The sequence below is a fragment of the Perca fluviatilis genome, chromosome 17 (assembly GCF_010015445.1).
Source record: "Perca fluviatilis chromosome 17, GENO_Pfluv_1.0, whole genome shotgun sequence".
NCBI classification, from domain to species: domain Eukaryota; kingdom Metazoa; phylum Chordata; class Actinopteri; order Perciformes; family Percidae; genus Perca; species Perca fluviatilis.
Genome location: NC_053128.1, coordinates 15,117,292 through 15,143,071, shown reverse-complemented (window position 1 = coordinate 15,143,071; position 25,780 = coordinate 15,117,292). Strand labels below are relative to the sequence as shown.

General features: G+C 39.9%; 1 protein-coding gene across 2 annotated transcripts; it reads left to right on the top strand.

Annotated features, from left to right (window-relative positions):
* The first annotated feature begins 642 nt into the window (after nucleotides 1-642).
* On the top strand, nucleotides 643-25,159 carry ulk1b (unc-51 like autophagy activating kinase 1). 2 transcript variants are annotated; one of them, XM_039780053.1, is made up of 27 exons: nucleotides 643-1,302; nucleotides 2,223-2,315; nucleotides 2,804-2,845; nucleotides 7,092-7,124; nucleotides 8,125-8,161; nucleotides 9,508-9,681; nucleotides 10,992-11,065; nucleotides 11,470-11,571; nucleotides 12,583-12,641; nucleotides 13,299-13,381; nucleotides 13,978-14,028; nucleotides 14,536-14,627; nucleotides 14,831-14,996; nucleotides 15,208-15,259; nucleotides 15,465-15,551; nucleotides 15,934-16,077; nucleotides 16,185-16,333; nucleotides 16,963-17,240; nucleotides 17,455-17,660; nucleotides 18,304-18,425; nucleotides 18,702-18,827; nucleotides 19,456-19,640; nucleotides 20,499-20,683; nucleotides 21,009-21,127; nucleotides 21,252-21,409; nucleotides 21,863-21,998; nucleotides 22,218-25,159. In XM_039780053.1, exons 1-27 carry the CDS (start codon nucleotides 1,213-1,215, stop codon nucleotides 22,271-22,273), a joined length of 3,099 nt encoding a protein of 1,032 aa, XP_039635987.1. In that variant the 5' UTR covers nucleotides 643-1,212; the 3' UTR covers nucleotides 22,274-25,159. The 2 variants fall into 2 exon arrangements, with proteins under 2 accessions (XP_039635987.1, XP_039635986.1); XM_039780052.1 differs by having other exon boundaries at nucleotides 15,205-15,259.
* Nucleotides 25,160-25,780: the final 621 nt, after the last annotated feature.

Genomic DNA, 25,780 nt, shown 5'->3' with positions numbered 1-25,780 from the left:
AAAAAACGTACTTGGCAATAAAACCCTTTCTGATTCTGATTCTGATGTAGGGGTTATTTCCTCCTATTAGTGATTGTTTTTTATTAATATTGTGGGACAAATTCAATTCACACTTCAAACCATTTTAAAAGCTTTCTTTCGATTGCCTCATTGCATATATTATTTATAGAAAGCAGTTGTGAAAATGTCAAGGCTGTCTGAAACACACAGACATTGTATACTGCCAAAAGTCTCTGTATTATTTTCTACACACATTGTATTTTTGTCATGTTTTCACAAAATTATAAAATTGTCATCGAATTCTGAGGACATCACTAAGTTGTTTCTATTAAATATTCTCGATCGCTGCCCTGCATTTACTGTTTTTGTTTTAAATATTTTTTTCCCACGTTAGCCTGCACTCAAATACACATAGCCTACAAGCACACATGCACATATACTGCCTCATGGTGTATTGTGTTCCACACATTTCATATTAAGAGACAGTTTCTCATTTCCAGGTCTAAACTAAACTTGTTTAACCAAGCCAAAACAGATGTCAAAACACTTTCATTTTTTTCTTTTTTTTTGTCCAAACACTTTCATTTTATGACCAAGGACCCTGGTCTGACGTCATCTACAGCTGTAGTTGCTCTGCGCATGCGCTTTGATGCAGAGGCTAGACGCCAGTCTGCTTTGTTGGGACCATCGATGCTACGATTTTCGGAGAGTCAGCTGCGAATTGCAAGAGATTCAGGGGGATATTTGCAGCATTTTTCCGGTTATTAGCCATTTTTAGCTCGTTTTAAATTCACTGTCAGCGCTTTTGTCGCCTTGTGTACGCTTCAGACAACAGAAGTGAGGAGCTCCTGTATATAAACAAAACGCAGCGAGCTGCTTTTTTTTAAGGTGGTACGTCAGAGACAGCTGCAACAACAAGACTCATCCGATCCTCGTTTGTTAAGTTAGCTAACTTCGTGTTGGCGGCGTTGTTAGCGATGGCCATCACCATACAGTTTTGTTAAGAGTTAAACTCCAAAACGTGTGCGTGCGAACATGAGAGAAGAGGACAGTTTGTTGTCAGGAAGGCAGCCCATGGCAAGTGAAAGAGGGGGTGAACGTCCCTGCTGCTGCCCCTACTTGACAGAGGAGAAAGGAGCACTTGCTGTCCAGAAGAGTGACCTGAGGCCTCCTGGTCATTTGTCCGCCTAGAAAATCTGACTTTGGCACGATATGGAGACGGTGGGGAAATTTGAGTTCAGTCGGAAGGATCTGATAGGACATGGCGCATTTGCTGTCGTCTTCAAAGGCAGACACCGAGAGGTGAGTATTTTCCTCGTCTACTATTTGTGTTACTTTTAAAAATATATACTGTTGCAAAAATAGACGAAATTAAAGCTCGCATAAATAGTTTAGTTGTCTTGTTAGGCACGAATCGCATTTTATTGCCCATCTGGTGCATTTGTTTTCATTGTACGGCCTTAAGAGGCCCGGAGCACAAACAGGAGTTCCTTAAAATAACAGGCAGTTAATGGATTAAATACTCAAGTTTTTTTTTTTTTTTAAATGCATGTGACACATTTTCTTAATGCATGGAAAGTGACTTTGTGAGAGTTTTTATTTTTCGGCTGATTCGGCAGTTGATGCACGTCCACAATCCTGGTGAATTAGAGGCTCCATACTGAGACCATTAATGAACATGTTGAAACATATCCTACACCTGGAATGAAAGAGTATGAATTATAAATGGCTTTGCAGTAATTCGATTACACTTCGGTGATATAATGTAACACATCTGCTGATACAAATAATATCCTAGGGGTAAGGTAATGTGGGCCTTTAGCAGCTTTGTTGCTTCATTTGTAAATTGGCACATAGATCAGTTTCATCTATAATACAGGATTATGGCCTCCAATACATTCAAAAATGCTGTAAATTCAGAAAAATCCACTGAAAAGGGAAATGCTGCTCTTCGAATCTACCTCAATAACCAGTCCTGGCTGAATACAGTCTCAGCAGGTGGCCGGTAATCTGTACCAAATTGCATTAGGAAACTTGTCTAACCAACAGGAGGGAACCATATTATGGACCATCAGTTAGTGTGGTCACCTTAATAAAAAGTGTTATAAATGTGCTAGAATCTGTGTTTTGACAAATAGCCTGTGCAGAGGACATGTTGAAAATGGAACTAATTTGCTTATACCTAGTCCAAAAATTATTTTGTATGCAATGTTTCCTTCTAGAAACATGACTGGGAGGTGGCAGTGAAGTGCATCAACAAGAAGAACTTGGCCAAATCCCAGACACTGTTGGGGAAAGAGATCAAAATACTCAAGGTAAATCCGAGGCTCTCAGGAAAGTACTATTGTCCACGAGTTCAATGGTAATCAGATTATTATAGGTACTTAAAACATTATTATAAGGAACACATTTCTTTATTACTTTATGTATATCTTATATTTGTGCATTAACAAACCTGCAGTGGTAAATCTCAGAATTACTCTGCTGGTTTCTCTGTTAAAATGTGTCACCTTGACATTTTAAAGTCTTATAAAGTGTATATTAGATCATCTAGCTAGTGGTGCTTTAATAAAACATGCTTGCTGTAGTGAACATTTCAGTATAAGGTGCCATATGTTAGAGTGAAAAATGAGCAAGGATTATCTCAACATGATCATCTCGTGGAACATGGAGATGTCATAGTGAAAGTAAAGGTTACGTTTCCTGCAGACAACAGGGGGCCTTAGTTGGACATCTGTTTAAAGTTCAAACATTTATCAAGCGTATACCATCCAAAGAGTGATTATCTCTGTAATTTCTCCAGGAACTGAAACATGAGAACATCGTTGCGTTACTGGACTTTCAGGTATGTAATACTGCACCCACAAATGGTATGTAGATTTTGGTAGGAACAGGCTGATTGCACATCATGTCAGGGCCCCGTTTACATACACTTATCACACCTCATTGTCCCAGTTTCCCCGATCAGTCTGTGCAATGTCAGGGCCTTGTTTACATACATAGTCATCACACCTCTCATTGTCCCAGTCCCCCACCCCCATTAGTCTGTGCTTGCAAAATTGAGCAGATGGGTTGTTGGATGTGTCTACATGACCCACTTCTGTTTCATGCAGCTTGAACAGTTTTGTTTTCCCTACTTGTTAAATGAGGCTTTGCTACATTTGTTTGTTCAAAAAAAAATTTTTTTGTTTCATCTGGTTCAGGCATGTTTTTCTCTGCTCTTCCATGTACAGCAAATCCTTGTATATTTTCAGTAAATACTTCTGCCTTTGTTTTCTGTTGAGATCAGTCATCTCTCGTGTTTACATTTGGTCTACAGTCAAATGGGCTGTTCCTGCTGTTCTCCTTGATTAAGGCTTTCTTGGAACTTTAGTGTCCTTTTGAGTCTGTAGCACATAAACTTTGGAATGCTCTTCCGCCACCTTTAAGGGCGGCTGTTTCTGTGGGCTCTTTAAAAAAAACAGAAAAACCTACCTTTTTAGTCAGGCGTTTGGTTGACCTGTCTGCACTTTATGTATTATTAGGTCATTTTAATTGCGTACGGTGTCTTAATATGTAATATGTTCTTTATGCAAATCACTTTGTGATTTTATTTGTGAAAAGCGCTCTATAACAACATTTTACTTACATATTTACCTACTTAACTTTTTGCTTGCCTCAAGTGTGTCTGCTTATTACAAGAGATGTGTTGCCACCTTTTCAAGACACAAGCCTGATTCCTGGGGTGTAGACTAGGTGTTATGATCCCATACAACATGTGCATGTGACCCTCATGTGCAGATAGAAATACCAGCACTGGTAACACACTGCCATCTGATTAAATCATTTCATGTGCACAATATTCTTATTGTAACATCTGACAAGACTACTATATTGCACAATGACGTGTGTTGCAGAGCGTGTTGCAGGAATGTTGACACACATCCTGTTGCATTACTGTGTCTCTTGTCATAAATCCATACACTTGTTTATCGTCTCAATTAGCTTTTTTTTTATCCCATATGAAATCTCATATATGAGAATTGCATATAGTCTGATGAGAGCATATACTGTAGGCTTTATTACCTGAGCCTGATTTGTTTCTTTTATTTAAGTTGATCTTTCATCCTCTTTTTTTTTTTATATCAGGGATCTTAGTCATTATGCTAAACAAGTTACAAAAAAGTCGAGGCCAATGATGCACACTGTCATATGTTGGGCACTGTTGCTGCTCAAACACCCCAGCACAGTAACTTTGTTGTATTGATGGCAAATAGGGATTTAACTGCTTTTCCCAAGAGCTCTTCATCAGTAGCTTTAAGGAATGTATTTGCGACTGGTTATAATGCCTCAGCCCAGGTAGAATTCAACAATATTCCCTCTCTTATCTTTACACTGACTCACAGTGGCACCTCCCTCTGTGCATTGAGAAAAGTCCAAGCTGGACTCTAAGATTAACGGTTTGTTGTTGCACAGCAGACAGTGTAGATGTTCTGAGCAGGAGATCCTACCATCCTACACTGGACACCAGAGAAATGCATTTACTTTGCTTTTCACATTTTATCTTGTCTTATTGTCTTATCCGAAGTGACTTATAAATGAGTTTGAGAGTCGAATGATCGTTCTAGGTTCTAAATTGTCCTAGAGTTACACTGGTGGTATGGTCACAGCACTAACATATTTTAGTTTCCATTTCTTAACAGGTTTTGAGCAAGAGCAAATAGCAGATAGATAGATAGATAGATTGATTGATTGATTGATTGATTGATTGATTGATTGACCAGAGATGGTAATTGATTAATGATTGAAGTCATTTTCCAAGAAAAAAAACACCAAACATTTTCTTGTTCCAGCTTCGCAAATGTTAGGATTTGCTGCTTTTCCCTTATATCGCTGTAAATTGTAAAATACAGTGTTTCCCACAGATTAGAAAGCAATTAGTGGCCGGGGGGGGGGGGGCGCCCCGTATGGGCACAGTGGGATCGATGGTGTTTTAAGCCTCTAACGTCACCTTCCAGGTAGCTAACCCTCACCTTAACCCAACTATAACCATTGCTGCGCTGCCTGGAAGGCAACGTTGGGGACTAAAAACACCAAACACCGCACGGTGGGAGGGGCTGTGTGTGTGTGTGTGTGTGTGTGTGTGTGTGTGTGTGTGTGTGTGTGTGTGTGTGTGTGTGTGTGTGTGTGTGTGTGTGTGTGTGTGTGTGTGTGTGTGTGTGTGTGTGTGTGTGTGTGTGTGTGTGTGTGTGTGTGTGTGTGTGTGACACAAGTGACAGAGAGACGGAGGAGAGCAGGGCAAGAAAATGCTGAAGAACGTGTTTTAAATAACGTTAAAAAACACGTTAGTCTATATGTGGGAAACACTGAAGTACATTTACATTTAATTGAGAAAGTAATTGGCAGATTAAATGCAAATATAATGCAAGTAATTGTTTAGTTGCAGCTGTAATGTTTTATTTATAAATTTTTACTCCTAGAGAAACAGAGGACACTTCTTGCTGTCTTCAGGAAAATCCACCAATCCGCCAATATTTGTAATGTAGCGAGGAGTATAACAACTGCTGGAATGGGATGTGAACGCTGAGTGGGAGATTCAATTACATCTTTGAGTTCTTCCAGTAACTCTAATATTGCATGGCTGCTTTATCTGTAACGCTAAATGATGTTGTGTTCACTGACAAAGTGTGATTCTTGTGTTAAACATATTTTCAGCCTCGCCTATGTCTTCGTCTTGCTCAAATTACTGTTGCCATTTCACCAGCGGCATAAAGGTCTACGAGGAAACTCGATTGCGGCTGGTTTAGACCTGCTTTTAAGAGGCGGAGAATTTCCCCCGCAGAATAGAGGCGCGCTCTTACTGACAGTCTTTGTAAATACCACGGAATATATAATTAGGTGCACTTTGCGATTATCCTCCCACCTTTTCGGGTGGAACTCCCACTTTCCCCACGACCCTCCCACGAACGCATATTGAAAGCGCAACTTGTCTCTTCTTGCTCATGTGGCAGACAATCTGCGATTTTACCCAAGTGCGCCCTGTTTGTAAATAGCCCGCATCGGTTACGTCCCTCTTTGCGACCAATTAGCGCCTGGAAACAGGCGCAAACGGCTTGATAAATCTAGCCCTCTGTATTTTGACAGCCAGTAGAAACCAGATGGTTGTCTCTCCAAATGAAACCGGCTGGTTGGCTGGTTGGTTGCCATACAGCTTCAATAAAGCCAAAGACAACCAATTTCAAAAGGCCTGACTCAGCCGAACTATAGAAAACAGTCTGGCCTTTGGCTGGCGAATTCAACAAGATACTGAGATGAGGTCAGAGTGAAAGACTGCACTCATCTGTTGCCGTGTGATAAGAGGGCTTTTTCAAGCAGGCAGCACTATGTTTTCCGTTTTACAACTGGTTGACAGGTTGTCTGAGAGAGAGGATAGTCGAGGGGAAAAGTAGATAACAGATGTTTGAAATGTTTCTGGAACTCTAAATCTCACAAATGTGCACTATTTAAAAAAAAAAAAAAAAAAAAATGATCCAAGTGGTTGGTAAATTAATAGCTATATATTGTTGATTGTTGTTGTTGTATGAGCTTATGAATTAAAAGTTTGCGCGTGATTTACCCATTGTTTTATAATGCTTTTGGCAGCAGAGCCAACCATCTGATTAATTGTTTTTGGCTCATTATTAATGTTACAGAGTAAATTGTTTTCATAATTTCTCACTGATGCCAGGCACGCGTTTACTTTTTAATTAGTTAATTAGTCATTCAGATGTATGAAAGAGCAGACCACACGGTCCAGTGGAGTCTGGGATAGAACCAGTTTTACTAAATGAACATGTTCATGCAGACTACTACTGACTGCTTTGATTTGTCCTCTTTCTCTTTTTTTTTTGTCCCATGTCTTTCTTTCTCAAGACTCAAACTGTTTTTTTTGTCTTAGCAGTTAGTCCTCAATTTTTGAGCAACTCTTTAGGCGGTTATATATATCTCCAACCCAAATTACCAGCTTAGCTTGCTAGAACATTGTGGGTGAGCACAAGAACCACCTTGTTCTTTCCTTTGTCTGTCACTGACATGTGTTTGTTTACCACAACTCTTATCTCATCTCTCTTTAGGAAACTGCCAGCTCAGTGTACCTGGTAATGGAGGTAAGCTCGCTGTGATGTTTGGCTTTGTTTGCTCAGCGCTGTATTGTCTCAGCCGTTGCAGGCAGCTCTGACTGAGCCTGGGCTATAATTAGCCGTGTCCCAGGCATCAGGGGGATGGGGGGGTTAATAGCTGCCAGTCAACATCCAAATGTTGGCAGTTTATTTCTGTGGCTTGATACTATTCCCCTTTTGAAGAGCCACAGGTAGAATAATGTTTGTGAATCTTGTAACTACCACTTTACGAATACTTTGGCCCTTTTTTTGGGTGTTCATCTAGGTAGAAGGAAACATCAGATTGTTCCAGGAATGTTTAACAGTGTTAGTTAGTGTTTTGTTATGGTTTAGTTCTTTTCTCTGACCAGTTTATGGCTTCGAACATATTGATAATTTCAAGGTATGGCAAAAATGAAAAGTTTTCCTGGGGTCCACCTAATCTCCACGATGATTAATATTTTTCAGAAGAGAGTTTTAAAAGGCCCTAAAGGTCCTATAATATTCCAATTCAATAAAAAAACAAATATGATAGTTGCTGGATGAAAACAGTGTTACAGAAGCAGAACGCAGATGTGAAGTAGCTTGAAAGGGGACAGCCAATACATTTCTCGAACTTGTTGGATTCATTATTATCGTCATTGTTTCCTGTGTATCTCTTATCTGTGTGTTAGAAAAGGAAATGACTCGTGAGACAGCCTTTCAGAGCCTCACCTTTCAGAGCACACCTCTTCTTTTCCCGGGTTCATTCATAATTGATGCTAGGAATGAGAGCAAGGGGATAAATCTGTAAACACGTCACTCTTCAGCAAATCACTGCTCTGATCTCTTTTGCTTTCTTGTCTCTTCAGAGGCCGGGTGATGTCAGACACTCAATGCACTATAGTTACAGATCAGCCCTTCATGTAACCTGTGTTTCCTAATATTATTCCTTTTCATCTCCCTTCTCTTTCTTTTTTTTTTTTTTTTTTTTTTTTTTTTTTCTCTCTCTCTCTCTCTCTAATCCCAGTACTGCAATGGGGGCGACCTTGCTGACTACTTACACTGTAAGTGCAACAATTCATCTACTGAAAGCTCCAGGTGCTTCTCAGTAGAAAAATCAATTGAGTTGATGGTGAAATGTCATCTTTGTTGCTTGATGACAAGAAAGTGAGAGTTCTTGCTCTATGAAAAACTGTCTGTCAATGCCTCTCTCTATTGTCTAAAAGCCAAGATCATAAATCATAGCATGCACAATGTCCAACAGTAGAATCATTGCTACAAGCAACCAATAAAAGCATCTAAATCCCAAAATCAACTTCTTAGGAGTCCTATGACCTTTGGATAGGAACTGCCAGTTAAGACATCAAGTAGAAGAATTGGAAGAATTATTTTTCAGCTGTGTTAGACATGCCAAGAAGACTGAAAGAGTGCAAATAAAAGGGAACAACTTTACAGTCAATTATATAATTATATAGGGACATATTTGGGGCTTCTGAAACAGCTTCAGGAACTTTGGAGGACCTAAGGCTTAAAATAGACTTTGACATGCAATGTTATCAAACCACAATGAGAAGTCCCTGCTGTATTAGCCTGTCTACAAACAGTATGTGGGACATAAATCTCATCCTACACAGACAGTACACCACCTTCTGCAAATATGCTTTTGAGTCAACACTATGCTAACAAACTGGGAGCATCATGTCATTAAAATAAATTCTACAATTCTGTCCAGGTTTGCCACATCTCAAAATTGCAGGGCTCTCAATTGCCAGTGCACTCAAGTCGTCTAAGGTGGGCCTTTGTCTGTCAGCCTGGGCAGGGTGGGAAATAAGACATCAGCCTCTAGACGTTTGCATTATAGCTCTAGCTGCTAACTTTGTCTGCCAGGTACCCATAGTCTAAATAGAGGACCTATTCAAGTAATATAGTCTTTGCCTGCCTGGTTAAAAAAAAGTGTTTTTGGATTACTCTCCACTGTGGTCAATGAACAAAACTTTTTTCCTGGCCCATTTACAAAATCTGTTGGAAAGGTAGGTGGAGCCAGAGAGAAATTCAAGACAAGGGAGGGACTCTCACATAGAACCATGCTGTACCACCGTGAGCTGAGGGAGATGATTGGAGGGAAGGAAGAGACGGGGAGCAGGAGGTGGCAGTGGGGTGATGGGAGAGAACAGAGAGGAAAAATACATATTGCAGATATTTTTAAAGGTCAAATGAGATCCTGTTGTGTAATATGATCTGACTCCAAATTAGTTAGGAAAACTAGTCTGATATGCATAGATCAGTAAATCTAGATAGGAAGGGCCATTCAGTCCCTATCTGTCTACTATACCCCCACCTCAGTCAGTAATCATGTTGTACACCCAGCATGCCAAAGTTAACTTGTAGTCATAACCTTGTTTCTCTGCAGCCAAAGGCACCCTGAGTGAGGACACTATTCGGGTTTTCCTGCAGCAGATTGCAGGGGCCATGAGGGTCCTACAGGGCAAAGGCATAATCCACAGGGACCTCAAGCCCCAGAACATTCTGCTCTCCTACCCACCAGGACGCAAGTCACACTCTAACAACACCTGCATCAAGATTGGTAGGTTCGATGGTGTGAGAGTCTGCAGGCATGTTGCTAGATTTGTTAACTATTTGAGATTGTTTGTAAATGTAGCCGTGCTTGGTCTAGCCCAGTAGTATCTATCGGTTAATATGGGCAAACAAGTGTTTAAAGATAGTCAGTCAGAAATAAAAAGAGCAAACACATTTGACCATTTCAGACAGCTTGACCACATTAGGAACTAATAGGAAAGCACTAGAACCCTCTACAGGTGCAAGACACTAATTGAATCTCAAGAAGCAGCACATGGAAATCCCTACGCTGTAATCAAGCTCTTTACAGACAGTTTTATTGCAACAGGACCTAATAATGATTTCCCAAAGGTAATTAATTCCACCAAGATAATAAGACTAAACTGCTTACAGGAAATTGATTAGATTGTATATACAACTTCACATTTTTCCCTCAGCAATGTTGGTAGTCTTCCTCTAAATAAAACACTGAAAGAAAGGGAAAAAAAACTATATTCAAAGATACATGATGTGCGTGTGTCTCATCCGTTTCGAGTTTGGCTGATGTGACCATGAATGATGACATGTTAAATAACAAGTATTTGCCATAATGGAAAGTTTCATGACCAAGTACAGACAGCGAGTGTGTGTTGTTTAGCTGTTTGGAAACTCTGCTAATCCTTAAGCCTATTAATTCTTGTTCCTCTGGAGAGAATGTATTGCCTTGAGGCTCCCAGTCACTGCAGAATGTTATTATCCTCACTATTCTGGGAAAACTCGCACAGACACACTGTTCACACACTCATCGTGCCTACATAGATGGAGTAACTGACACACAAGCACATGCAGGGTGACAAAGGGATTACTGAAATATATTTTGTTGACTTGTTAAATTGGCTGTGTGTTCAAGGATATCAGGTATCATTTGTGGAGTTGGATGTTTTAGAATGCAATAACATGAGTAATACAATGAGCTGCACAGACATTGTTTAGACTATTTTTTTTAATTATCTATGTTTGCTACTGTAGAGAAAACTCAACAGTACAGTACTACTCAGTACTTCACTCCAGTGTGATAATGCTGCATTGTCCTCATACTTGTACTCACAGTGAAGATGGTGACGATCTCCCTCTCAGCCATTATTGGTATTATAATGTATAGTTTTATTGGTTTTCAAAATAGGTTGAGCTATCAGTTGGGAACATGTAGCAGACAAACATTTATTTTTGAGAGCACTATAGATTTTCAGTTTTTCTTTGGGAAGTTCTTTTCTATTCCCCTGCCCCCTTATTTGATCAGTTTGTGAGTCTCAGCATCTGCACATTTTCTCTCCACAGCGGACTTTGGCTTTGCCAGGTACCTTCAGAACAACATGATGGCAGCAACACTCTGTGGCTCCCCTATGTACATGGTAAGCACTCTTTTTCATAGATATGATGGGAAATAATAGCCGGCATACTCAAATGTTTTGCCAACTCAAATCAGATTTGATGACTACTGTTTTTTAAACTCAGACCAAAGGTTGTAAGAAAGAGAAAGTAAATAAATAAGGATGCTTTGATGGTGTCTGAGAAGGTGTCATTTCAAGAAACACCATATTTGTTGATCATCGTTGGTTGAACTTGGATGATGGCTCGATTGCTTCTGAGATCATTGTCCGTGTGAAAAAGCGGAGGTCGGAGCTAGTTCTTTTAATTTTACAGTGTTAGCTGAACATGGTCTCAAAAACATAACATAGCATGGGTAACTTAATCATCTCAACCGTTCGTCAAAGAGTTTCACCAAACTAATCTCAATCATTTTTTTCCTCACCAGGCTCCTGAGGTCATTATGTCCCAAAACTATGATGCCAAGGCTGACTTGTGGAGTATAGGAACCATAGTGTTTCAGTGCCTGACTGGGAAGGCTCCTTTTCAGGTAAACACACTTTTACAATGCATGTTTGTTTGCAATATGACCTGCTTCACACATAGTTACCTACACTGCCATTTAGGGATGAGCCATATCAAAACTCCACTTTTTTTATAAGAACAAATTAACAACAATCATTATGTTATATAAGATTTGCTGTTATCACTGGCTTTTGGATGAGTCATAAGTGTGTCTACAGAAAAGTGAGGTATGTATATGTATTCATCAACAGCCACATTCTCCCTTCCAGTTTTTGTACTGCAGTACTTCCTCTCCACAATGTTCCTCATCTCTCTCTTGACTTTTCTTAAACCATGCCACACACTGTTTGTCTACTGTGTTTTCAGATAGGCTTCAGGCTAAAGATTGTGTAAATGTGCCTTTAGCCTTCATCTCTGTGAAAAACAACTTTTTAAATATTCACAGTTTTGTAATGGTTGTATATGTTGTATCTACCTAATTTTTTGGCCACCTGCTGCTTATCTGTATTCTTTACATATCTATTTGACCGAAATAAGAGTATGTGAACAGTATGCACAGAAGTTTGTGTGCCATTTTGCACAAGAGAATGAACTTAAAGCAAATATTTCAATGTGATTAAAGTGATGGAAAACACTTGCAGTGATTTTAATAGTAACACAATGAAGTGCATTAACACAAAACTATGTTGAATGATCCTTTAAAGTATTTTCATCCTTGTCCAGAAAATGCACCTCAGTCTATTGTCTGTTGAAAGTTTTTCAACAGACTGTCTCCTCTCTCCAGATCATGTGAAAAATGAGCAGGCTCACATAAACCCAGCAATTAGCCATTATCTAAACTGGTCCAACAGCATTTCTGACACTACCCGAGTGGCTTCACTCTTTGCTTCATTCAAACGTGGTATTGTGTCATTACACAAGTGATTAAAGCAGCTGGCTTTAATATGACTAATAAATGTGTATGACTGTGTGTACACACACAAATCTGCAGACATTTACATGTTTTGAACTTTTTCTCTGACCCTGTCATCCCTAGGCTAGCAGTCCCCAGGAACTCCGGCTGTTCTATGAAAAACACAAGACCCTCAGCCCAAAGTAAGGAGTTACAGTGAGATTTTTTATTTTTTATGTGATTAAATTAAAATGTTATGGCAAAAGACAACATACATAGTGACGTTGTTTTTTCTGCATTTGTTTTATAAATTTTGCTTATAAGAAATGAGAAACTTTGCTGTCATACATTTTTAGGATAGAATAACCAATGAAAAGTGAAGCTCTAAACTTTTTAGAAAGGCCCCATTGTCTTTGAAATGTGTCTCTGTTGCTACAGTGCTGTTAAAAAAAACAAGTCATCAACAGAGATTCTGCTAGTTACGACAATGCCAGCTGGGTCATTTTTTTCACAGTTGAACAGCAGTTGATTAAAAAAATTATTAGAAATCACAAGCCCCTAGCAAATCTCCAACAACCCAGTCTATTACAGCATAATGTATGTAAAGGTTTAACATTTCAGTTTATCACAGCTGCTGAATGAAACCACACTAACTAAGAAAGATACCATGTATTCTAAAAAGATGTTAATTCAATTTTCTTTAGAGAATACAGATCGTTTTTTGGCAGTAAACCAAGTATCACTAAAAGTGTTGCTGTATCTGGCGTTTAAGTTTTCTTTTGTGTTATTTAACCTTTTAATTAAGTTTTTTTTTTCCCTGCACAGCAGCACACACTGATGGTTGTATTATTTATTTGCAGCATCCCCAGAGAGACGTCAAGCCATCTGAGGCACCTGCTTCTGGGTCTGCTGCAGCGCAACCACAAGGACCGCATGGACTTTGGTTAGTGAACATTGAGTCCAGTAGAATGAATGAAATAGTTGACTATATGGTGTGGGTGCAGACCTACACTAGTAACCTACTAATATAGCATTTCATAAATACTTAACTCAGGGCTGTAGTACTTGAGTCCGGACTCGAGCCGCTTTTCTGTTGTCTCAGACTTGTCTTGGACTCGTTGGTATGTGGACTCGGACTTGTCTCGGCTCTATAGAGAAACCTGCGAGCAAAAATTGAGAAAACAGCGAAGAAATGGCCAAAACTGCATAGCGCCCCTTTAAAATAGAAGATATACTCACATCACATAGCCTACATTATGAACAGGCAAGTAAGTGGTCTTGAAGAGGATTCTTTTTTTTTTTCTGTCTCGGTCTTGACTGTCTCTCATTTGGACTCGGTCTTGACTTGGACTTGAACCTCTTTGGACTCGGTCTTGACTCGGGCTCGACTAGTCCTGGTCTTAGACTTGTCTTGGACTAGACAAAGGTGGACATGACTACAGCCCTGTGTATGTTTGTATCTATGTACTGTATGTTGCTGAAATGTTGCCACGCTTCACTACCTCCTACTAATTCTAATTCTTCTTGTGTTGTTGGTAGATGAGTTTTTTTGTCATCCTTTCCTGGAGGCTAGCTCATCCATGAAAAAGAGTAAGTAAGAATAAACCATGCACTTCTTAATAGAGCTTGGTTGGATAACCGTCAGTAACACACAGAAGTGCAGGAATACTCAATCTGTATTGTATGATGTATATAGACATCGAAATGCCTTGCACCTATAATGTCTCACACCTTGACTGTAACAAACATTACACAGTTTCTGAAACCATACCACATTTTCTTAAAGCAGTAAGTGCAAAACTTCACATCCCTTCTTTGAAAATAATGCAAGGTTGAAATGATGTCAAGACTGAACTTTTCATCCAAATTATACTTTTATTTAATTGAGGACTAGATGTAGTAGTAGTAGAGCCAGCCACATAGTGATGCGAACATGAGAGAAAAAAGCAATTATTTGTCAGCAAAACACCATAAAAGTATGTGATAATATGTGCCCTGTGGGATTTTCTTGTAAACCGTCAAAGATTCTGTTTCTCACCAAACTGCCTTGTGCGTATCCTTCAGTTTGTCTAAGAAATGTGTTTCATTTTGTTACAGCAACGCCTACTGTGTCCATGACCTGCTTCCCAAGCTCTGCATCAGCCAGCTCTTGCAGCAGCTCTTCCACCTCTCACCTCGCCTCACCACCGGTTCGCGTTCATTATTCCTGTATTATTTCCTCTTTGTTTCTCTGTCTGTACCTAAGTATAGAGGCTGTGTTTTTATGTGTAGTCATAGAAACCAACCAAGTCAACACCTATTTGGCCTTCTTACACAGTTTGCTCTTTCATTATTTCTTTTTGGGCTTTCTTTCTTAGTTTATGTACTAGTTTCTGTCTCCCTGTCTCTGCAGCAGTCTCTTGCTGAGGTTCAGCATTTGCGTGCCAAAGCTCTGGCCTCCCCTACCCAGGAGGCCACTGGTTTTCTCCTCAAAGACTCGTCTGGAGGAGGCGGCAGCAGCAAGAACTCCTCCTCCTGTGACACAGATGACTTTGTCATGGTGCCTGCTCAATTCACCAGTAAGACTTTTTTATTTTCTTCTAAATGGGATGCCTACCTAAATGTCAAATGCAGCTGTGCATCATCCTAGCCTTGGATCCAGCTCTATAGGATTACTGCTGAAGTATTTGAAATCATATTTTATTTATTCTTCATAGACTGGAGCCCTACTGTATCTAGATATCAATTCTTTAATCTCCGTTCTTAATGTTTTGCCTGGTTTTCCAGCAGGTGAGCTGACATGTGAGGGTAAAGTGCTGCAGGACAGCCTGATGAACAGCAGGTAAGATGCAAGGATTTGTTCTTCATAGATCACCTGTATTACACTGCTTTAATGTAGTTGTGGACAGTGTTGCAGAATATAGTAGCATAATTGACTATCCCTACTGAAATTTAAATCAAAGTGAGAGCATATGTTGTATTCCTTATTCAAAATGGCACCTTGATAAAGTTCTGATGACGTGTCTCCTGTGTCCCCTTTATTTCAGCTCTCTTCTGGCTTCTGCTGGTCTGTGTAGCCAAGTCAAAAGTCCTCCACACTCACCTTCCTGCAGTGGGTCTCCAAGTCCTGTCAGGTAACAGCACAGAGATAGATGTTTGGGTGTGATGGTAAGATATGGAAATGGATAGAGGTAGAAGAAGTAGAAGCAGCAGCAGCAGCAATTGCCAAATAAACGGGGAGAGTAGATTAAATTCCATGATATCTGGTAAATTAATGAATTGCTTTAATCGACACAATTTCATGTCGTCCTTGAACACAATGTAAATGCTGTTTTTACCTTAAAGACATTGTACAAGTTTGGCAGCATTTTCATTAAGAGAATATCTCTTTTCAAAAAAATATTTGGTCTCATTCCTGTTAAAAGTGTTAAACATGTCTGTGTACACACACACACACTCATTTCTTGTCTAACTGTTTCCCTCTGCACTCTCTGTTCTTCTCACCATTGTTGGCAGACCCAGTGAGTTCTTGGGAAGTAACTATATTGGTAGCGATGGAAACCATGGTCAGTCATTGCCTATCCCAGTCCCCACCCAGGTCCAGAACTACCACCGCATGGAGCAGAACCTTCATTCTACCAAACAGGATTGCTCACCACGGTCTGTATCCACAAAGACAAACACACATACACATGTGTGGGACATGTGTATGCTTCTGATGTAAATTTGTATTTACATATCTTAAACTGTAAACTTTGTATTATTAGGATGTCGACACCAGTGCGTCGTTGCAGCAGTGGAAGCTTGCTGGGCTTTGCTCGGACCGGGCCTTCACCACCATACGGGCAAGGAGCAGTCACCACCAATCGCAGGCTTTCTCTGGGAGGTGCCAGACCTTTTCAGCTCTCCCCTCAAGGTAGCTCAGAGGCTTTGCTTTGTTTTGTGTACCACTTTCCCAGCATTCTCTAATCTACTTTCTATAAAATTCAACCAAAGAACCTTTCTACCTCAGATATATATATATATATATATATATATATATATATATATATAAATATATATATATATATATATATATATATATATATAATTAATATTTTTTTAGGAAATGCTAAATTGATTTATCAAAAAAATAATACATTTTTCATTATAAAGTTATTAATAGGTGCAGCCCTATAAAGGCGATTGGCTTGTTGCAGATGGTTGTTGCCCAAATAATTAGCTGCAGATAAAGAGGGAAATACAGTTGTGGTGTCAACCTGGTCAGTTTTGAAAGTTGTTGGTTGAGAAACTGAACAAATCTCCTACGTACACAAACCCTCTCCTTCTCACCACCAGTTGCTCTCTACTCGTCTGTGCCTCATGCTGGCACAGTCCCTTATATGTCTGGACATCCAGCTTGGCAGCGGGGGAGTTAGGCAAGCTTTGTCCATCTTTGCTGTCTCTTGGTGGATTTCTTGTTTTTGCTGTCCTGACATTTAATTTTGCAATGCCACCTGCCGTCTAAAAGCGGAAACATTCTGACCTCCTTCTTCTGTCCCACAGCTCCTCAGCACATTGAACCCCGGCCGACTTCTCAGCAACACCCACAGACGACAGCACTGGGCACACGGACAGGACTGGGCACACGGCTCCACAGTGCCCCCTGTTTGTTGGAGTGTGCCAGTGGTGGTGTCCAGCAAAAGATCAGGAAGCAGCACTCAGACCCGGTGGTGGCACCCTCGACCGGCCTGATGACTGTCCGCCCTCTACACTCGTCCCCCAGACTCAGTGAGCTGATGCAGCGTAGCCCCCTCCCCACCATCCTGGGCTCCCCTTCCAGGGTGAGTCAGCTTTGTGTGTGTGTGTGTGTGTGTGTGTGTGTGTGTGTGTGTGTGTGTGTGTGTGTGTGTGTGTGTGTGTGTGTGTGTTTGAGAGAGAGAGAGAGAGAGAGAAACTAATGTGTGTGTTTAATTCTCTGGAGATAAACCGATCAAGAAAAGACTACCAAACAAACCTCTGGTACCACTCCCCTCTCCCTCTTGTCTCTCTCCTCAGGCCATCCCTCCTTTTGAATTCCCCAAGCCTCCGAGCTCTACGAACCTCGTGACCTTCCTGACGCAACAGGGTTTGATCATCGGCTCCCCGTGCAGCAGGACTGTCCCAGCAGAGCCCAGAGACGCAGGACAACAAGCGCTTGCACAGGTCACCCAGCCTGCCCACTGCATCCACAGACTGAATGATGATACCAAGGGCTTTGGAAGGTTAGATTTTTATTTTTGCTGTTAGATTCCCATGCTGGTGATGTGTATCCGGGAGGAATTGCTTATCTACAGATACAGGATAAACAGCAGTGCTTCTGCAGTTTAAAACAAACTACTTTCAAGTAGTTTGTCTCTTCTTTCTTCTTAAACTGTGCATTGCTGGTTTAAAATTTTTGGTTTTTAACATATTTAGCTTTATTTATTTATATATATATATATATATATATATATATAAATAAAATATATATATATATATATATATATATATATATATATATATATATATGTATATGTATATATATATATATATATATGTATATGTATATATATATATATATGTTTTTATGTATTATATGTATTTTTTTTACAATAGATCAATTACATTACATGGTAGAAGCTGGAGATCTGTAGTATTTGGATAGCCCCTTTCATTCATTCTTCTCATATATTGAGAAAAAAGACAGGGATTATATACCTAATTACGTGCATAGAAGGACTTTTAAACATACTGTAGCAAGCAGGGAAGAAGTAAGTAAATGAAGGAAGGAAATAGGCGGCTCTTAAAAACATGTATAATTCAGATCACTTTCTTTCCTTTCATGTTCTCCTCTCTGTGTCCGTGTCTCCTGTCTGTTTGGTGCAGGTCTCAGAGTGCAGGTCGTCTGTCTGACATGCTGCTGATGGCTGCATTTGGACCAGGTGGACCTGTGGGTGATCGAGGCAGCACAGAGAACCTGACCTCTGAAAAAGCCATAGACATAACAGGTAGGAACTCTTGTCCATTCACATTTACAAACATATGTATATAATGTAACATTTCTGTTTTATTTACGTGGCTCATTCCAACGTGTGTCTATAATATATTGCAAAACAATAGAATGTGATACAATGCTATTCCAATTCAATCTTTTAACTCGGTAATTTTACAGGGTGAGCTTCTTTGAAATACATTCTTGCAGTTTTTAGTATTTATTGGAAAATGAAAATGGTCAATGATATACCCAGCTCTACCTTCAATCATTGCTTTGTTCTGCCATCTAGTGCCCCCCGGTGGTGGGGGAGTCCTTGCACCCGGCTCCATCAGCCCAGCACATGTGGTTTTCACCGTGGGCTCTCCTCCCAGTGGCAGCACCCCACCTCATGCATCCAGACAGAGGAAATACTCAGGTAGCACATGCACCTCCTAACACAGCTAAAGTACTTTTCCTCCACATCCCGTCTGCAGCTAGCGGGAATTAAAATTCCACTTGCGCAGCAGCATTAGTATTATGCTCTGCACATCATACAACATAGAGCACTGGCAAGCTATTACTTTCATTTTCCACGATGTGGAAACTTAATTAAATGTCATGGAGGTAAGTATTAAAGGTTGATTTTATTTTATTTTTCATTAAGCCCAACTGTGGAGAGATGTAGACACATTTAGGGTGTAATAACCCATATGACGAACACACAATTTTACAATTGGTAATTGGCACTTAGAGTATTTAGGAAGAGCAAAATGAATGTAGCTGCTGGCAGATGTTGATCATTAACTGGAATACATATCCACTCAATACAGTGGTCAGCAAGAAATGTGAATGCCAAAAACAACAAGCAGTATAGTTGGTAGAAATGTAATCCACACACGGTCATTACAATGTGTTTATAAATTGTTGTCTTGGTAGATTTTGCTGTTTATTGTACAGCAATTAAAATCCATTTGGAATGCAAATGGCATTTGATGAAAAAAGATGTATGTATTAAAATAAAATGAGATACATTTTTTTTTTATCTCTTTTTCTGACTCATGCAGGCTCCTTCACTTCAATCAGCCCCGCTGGCTCCTTCACAAGCCGCTACCCCCAGACAGGAACCTATCTGGATGGCTTTGAGGCTCCTTCCAGTCCTCGCTACAGTTTCACAGATCCTATCACAGCCAACATGGGCGGTCATGTAACCTTCGAGGCTCCTGACCTGCCCGAGGAGACACTGATGGAGGTGAGAAGTGGGTTTTATACACATCTCTGGAAAGTAGGGAAAAATGAGTCATCCCTTAGATCCTGTGTATTCTGTGTATTTATGCAGCAATGACTTCTTATGTTTTGTACATCAATCAGGGGTTCATTCTCACAAACCTTAGGAATGAATAATCCCTCTAGAAAGTGTGGTCAGTGAGAAAAATAGTGAGCATAGTGTAGTTGAAGTCTCTTTAGCTCAAGTCATCATGGCAAAATAGTCTAAGGTGGAGTCTGAAAATGGAATAATGAAATGCATTGAATGACCTGTCTCCTGTTAAAGGACAATTCCGGTGTAAAATGAACCTAGGGCTTAATAACATATGTACTGAGTCGAACGTTCTCTGGGATCTGTTTTTATGCTAATCAAATGCGTCTCAAGCTTTAAACAAGCAACCTGATCGCTGCGTCTTTATAATCTATCTTTTTAATAAACTGTCTGTACACTTACAAAGTTGTCAATGCTTCGGTTTACATGTGGGGACCCTCATTATGCTACCGCGCAAGTGTGGTGCTAATTTGAGCCTTGTTAGTGGTATAAAATAGTGAGTTACCATCTGCTCCGAAAGCTAACGTTAGCAGCTAACCACCGGTTTGCGGTAGCTTGTTTAAAGCTAGAGACACATTTGATTAGCATAAAAACAGATCCCAGAGAACGTTTGACGGTACACGTTATTAACCCCTAGGTTCATTTTGCGCGGAATTGTCCTTTTAATGCTTGGGTTCATTTCACCCAATGCAGACTGAATGTGAAATTTGCCTCTGTTTAAAATTCTGTCACACAGTCATTTGTTTTCCTCTTTCTCTGTCTCTCTTTTCTCTTGTCTCTGTCGGAGTGCAGCAGGAGCATACAGACACTGTGCAAAGCCTGCGTTTCACGTTGGATTTCGCCCGCTGTCTGATGGAGGTGGCTGGAGCCCGTGGGGTCGCGGTGTGCGGGGAGCAGGGGGACATTTCTCATCCCTCCCTCCTTCAGCAGCAGAGCCTGGTAGCAGATCAGATAAGCTCACTGAGCCGAGAGTGGAGGTAAGGCCGTATCAACTACGGCTGCAAGTTTTGTCGATTGCGGTGATACTGTTTATCCAGTTAGGGTAGGAAATAGAAAGTCATTTCAACATGGATATCCTGCCTCTGCACCATGTTTGGTGAAAAATAACCTTGGGGATAGACAGATATTTTTTAATTGGCAAAAAGATCAAGTCAGACTTCAATGTTGCAGTTTTTGGATTTGTAGGGCCTACTCAGGAGTATTGACTGAAATATGTCAAAATGTATTTGTGTGTGTGTGTGTGTGTGTGTGTGTGTGTGTGTGTGTGTGTGTGTGTGTGTGTGTGTGTGTGTGTGTGTGTAGTCATGCAGAACAGCTGGTTCTCTTCCTGAAGACTGCAGAACTCTTGTCCACTGCCTTACACACAGCCATGGAGCGAGTTAAACAGGGCAAACTCTACCCATCGTCTACAGTCAAACAAAGTATGAGATGATATTTTTATTTTGTAAGGGGGAGGGTCTTGTTAAGGCGTCTAATGTGTATATTAAACAGAATGTACAATGAGCGTCTTAGCAGCATATTAAAATCATTTCTGTCCATATACAGTAGTGAGGAGGCTGAATGAGCTGTACAAGTCCAGTGTGGCGTCCTGTCGCTCACTCAGCACCCGTCTGGAGCGCTTCTTTTCCAGGAAGCACCGTCTAATGGACCAAATCACCTCCATCACAGCTGAGCGGCTGCTTTTCAGCCACACTGTGCAGATGGTAAGCCAGGGGGGGAATTAGACAGTTGGTAAGCAGAGAAGGAGATGGGGGTTATTGACCAGCAGGCCACAGTATAATCATTCAGATACTGTATGTGTGGGCATCCAAGAAATAATTAGCCCTAGCGTATGTTACAAACTTAAGTGCATGTATGGCCAGAAAATACACACAGGCTCCAAGAATGTACTCTAAAATTATTGCTTTATGGTCACATGAATATTTTAAAGCCACTTATGTAAGTCACTGGATGCTCATTAGTGTGTTATATAAATGGCTAAAAGGTAATGCCATATGTATATGTTTGTATATTTGCTCAGGAAAGAATAACAAAACAAAATGTAAATGGCCGCATTACTGCTTTTTAACTGAGGTGCATTGCATGTCCCATATTGATATTTTAATCAAGACTAAAATTGAAGTATATGAACTTAAGCATCCTTGTTTTTGTATCAGGTTCAGACTGCTGCGCTGGACGAGATGTTCCACCAGGGGGAAGCATCAGTCTTGCGCTACCATAAAGCTCTCCTGCTGATGGAGGGCCTGTCTCTGCTGCTCACTGAACAGGACGACATCCTCAGTGTTAGCAAATGTAAGAATGTCTGTCAGCTCCTCTCACAAAGAGAAGGGATGTCTCCACTCAGCATCAGCCCCATAGTTTGTTGTGTGGTGTCCCTGCAACTAAACATCTTTTATGATTTATATTTTTAAAACAATTTTCTATTAATAACATTAATTTAGAATGTTTTATCTATAAACTGAAAAAAACTAACCCTGTTGACACCCTCACTGTCTTTTTTTGTGTCTGCAGGTAAGGAGTGCATTGAACGGCGCCTCACAGCTTTGCAATCCGGACTCTGTGTTTGAGAGCCCTACACTGCTTCTTGGACTGTGCATACGATGTCATTTGCACCCTGCACATCACCAGTGAACCAAACCTCATGGTCTTCACTTAGGAATGCTTTAGTTTTCACAAGAAAACCACAAGGCTTTAGTTTTCACTGAACCTCAAGGGTTTGTGCTTTTTAAATGGCTTGCCATTCATCTCAAGTTCGGGACAGTGGTAGTGACTTCCCTGACACTAAACTTGTACCAGTGTTGGACATGAAGCGCTTGTGCTGTGCAAGAATGTCTGCGCTCTAAACTATGTGAGAGGACTTAGCTTCTGGCACTGAAAATGGTAGAACCCCTTCACTAGGCGTAACACCTGCAGGAGCAATTATTGCTAAGTTGTCAGATACCCACATACATTACTTATCTAAACATAAACAGATAGCATTTTATGCTGGACAAATATTCGTGCTATGAATTTGCAATAGGCTTTATAGACAAAATGTTATATTTTACCAAGATCAGTAGCTGGATGGAAAGCACAGTATCTGCTGTACACCTACATATAAAGTAAGGACGTGTTCTGATGAAGATAGGGAACGGCCAAGTATCATTCTCATCAAACGTATATTTGTCTTATACCCCTTGTTTGCTTTCCTGGGTTTATTTTTCTGGTATTTATCTAATTGTTACTTGCTCTGCTGAAGGACAGTTTAAATAGCAATGCTACATAGGGTGGCTAGAAGCGCATACAAGCACTATTACAAAACTGTTGCCACTGCAGGTAACTATGCTGGTTTGGAGAAGAAGAAAAAACCCATAATGTTTAATCATTGACACAATAATGTAATAGGGATTTTGTTTTTTAAATGGGAGCACCAACAGGCAGAAAATGGGTCCAGAAAACACTCATTACCCCACTTCTACATGCCAAATATAGCTTTTAATTCAAGAGAGACTGAAACTGGTCTGTTAACATCTTTGATCACAATCATGTTAAAGATGCTGCAATAACCTGGGATGTATTCCTAAGGTACACAGAAGCTTATGTACTGCTGTTGCTGGTGATTTCTTCACCAATTCCATATTCTGTCTGATTATATGTCGTCAGTCAATCACGTCGGAGTTTAGCAAGTATAATCAAATTTGAGGGCTGACAGGAGAGAAACAGCGCTAATGTTAGCCAAATGTTACCCAAATTTAGGGTCATCCCAGGGTTTAACGTCTGAATGTTTTTGCACTGTTGAAGTACTGTATAGAACGATCTTGGGTGGAACATGCTGAACATAGAAAGAAAGATAAGCATATTTAGAGCTTTCTATTCCATGCTTTTATTACAGTTTTAGTTGTATTACAGTTGCTGTCAAAAGATGTGTGTTAGATGTGAGAATGCTGACAAAGAGATGGTATAAGTTATGAAACCCTAGAAAAAAAAAATTCGCTTTACACTGAAAAATAATTTTGCATTGGTTGTGTTGTGTTCTGTTTCAGAGTAGTCAGTGGGTGGCGATTGTGTTTGATTTTGAAAAGTGACCTAGTGATTTGGAGTGCTAGTTGAAAAATGTGTATTTTACCTGAAATGTTTGTAATATTGATCTTAGCCATATGTCCCAACAGGATACCTTTACTCTCCTAAATTGTGGGTCAATGGAAAGGGTCACCTTCTACTCTGGTTGCTGTCAAAGAGAAGTTTGTGTGCATGCATGTGTGAAGTGATGGTGTTTGATGTTTTAATGGATAGTGGGATTTGTTTGGTACAGAACTAATGAAATTGGTTTGTAACAAGATATGGATGATTTGATTTTTCACTCCAGTTGTGGATGTAGTTCAACAACATCCACTGAAAACCAAGGGTTCCTCTGGTGTAACCAACTGCCAGGACCCAGTACAACTTTTTTTTTTCCTGAGGTGTATTTTCCTCTGCCTTTTTAAGTTAATAAAGATGGTTTAGCCTAGGGTGTTGATGTATGGTCAGTGCTGAAGATAGTTTACACTGAGATTTGTGAAGCCTATAGTAGCACTGTCAGCAGAACAGAATGGAGGAATGGTTTTGTCTGTGAAAAATTCTCTAAATATACATAATGTGTATTTGCTTTGTGGCCTTTTGTCTTTTGTCAGATAACTGTTTCAAACATTTCCATAGGTATTACTCTACCTAGAGCATTCTGCATGTGTAATGTGATGTTTGTTTGTCTGTACATTCCTAATATCAACTCATCCACAGCCTCTCTGTCTCTTACACATGCTGTTCGTTTCCATCAGTATGTAGTCTCAAAGGATAGCAGATAGCAGAAAGCGATGACATCTTACTTTTATAAAACTGATGCTTGTGTCACTTTTTATTGTTCCCTACAATCATTGCTATTGGCCATCCTAACAATGAGTATCTGGGGTAGGAGTCATAAAATAATGTGTACAGCAGTTGAAATAATTAAAGAGTACAGCAGGTTGGTGTAGGAAGTGCGCAGACTGTGCCCTTTGACAAGCTGGTATCCACTCTGCTGAAGTGTCCTTGAGCACAGCTTTAGTGCAACTGTTCTGATCACATAAAGATCAAATGAAGTATGTGTGCACTCCCATAATAGATCTGTCATTGATTTGGATTATTCTTTTTGTTTGCTAAGAACATACCCGAATGTTTTCATTTTGTGTTTTGACTTTACAAATTCTGTATTACCTGTAAATATTGTAAATTAAGTTATTGTTGTTATTGTATATATTACGCTGCAGGCATGGAGAAAACAGTACCATACCATCTATACATTTCCAAAGAATAGGCAGATCTTCCATTTTGTCTCTCACTGTTGCAAAAGCATTTTAATGTTGTCATATCTATGACAGATACACTATCTCAGTGTCCCTGTGTGTGATGTAACCTTTACTGTTTGAGTTGCAACATGAATAAAGTGAAAGGAAAGGCAATTTGTCTTTAGATGACATTAGTTTTCTCTACTGTCCTGACACCTCAGTTATGGAGGTACACATTTTATTATCCCATATGCCTGAGCCTGAACTTACACATCATAAACCTAAACATAATCAGTTTGGCTTTTGAAGAATCCAGATTAGAATTTAACAATCACATTTCTCATTAGTCCCCATAGCTACAGAATAATGTAGGCTGGCATTAAGACAGGTGCAGCTACTGTCCTGCTGCTGACCTAGTAAACTCGCCAATTAACCAATTAAACTTGGGGATTTAACATTAAGTCTAATTAAAGGAGCATGCCAGTGTTTTTGCATAGTTTAGACAATTCATTAAAAGTCACATGTACTCATCGTTACAGCTGGTTATTTCCTAAAACAAACTGTTGTGTGTTTTGTTTATCACATTACACCAAGTGAGTGGTTTCCATTAATTTCATATAACACATTGTATGTTCTACAATAATAAAAGTGGATATTTTTGTGGCCTCCAACACGTGTGGCTATTGGGGAATATCTGAGAATCCCTAGTACTGGGACCGTTCCCCCTTTTGCGACTGGATTGTTTACATTTTTTTTTTCACTTTCTCTTTTAGTTGTGAAACCACTGAAATCATT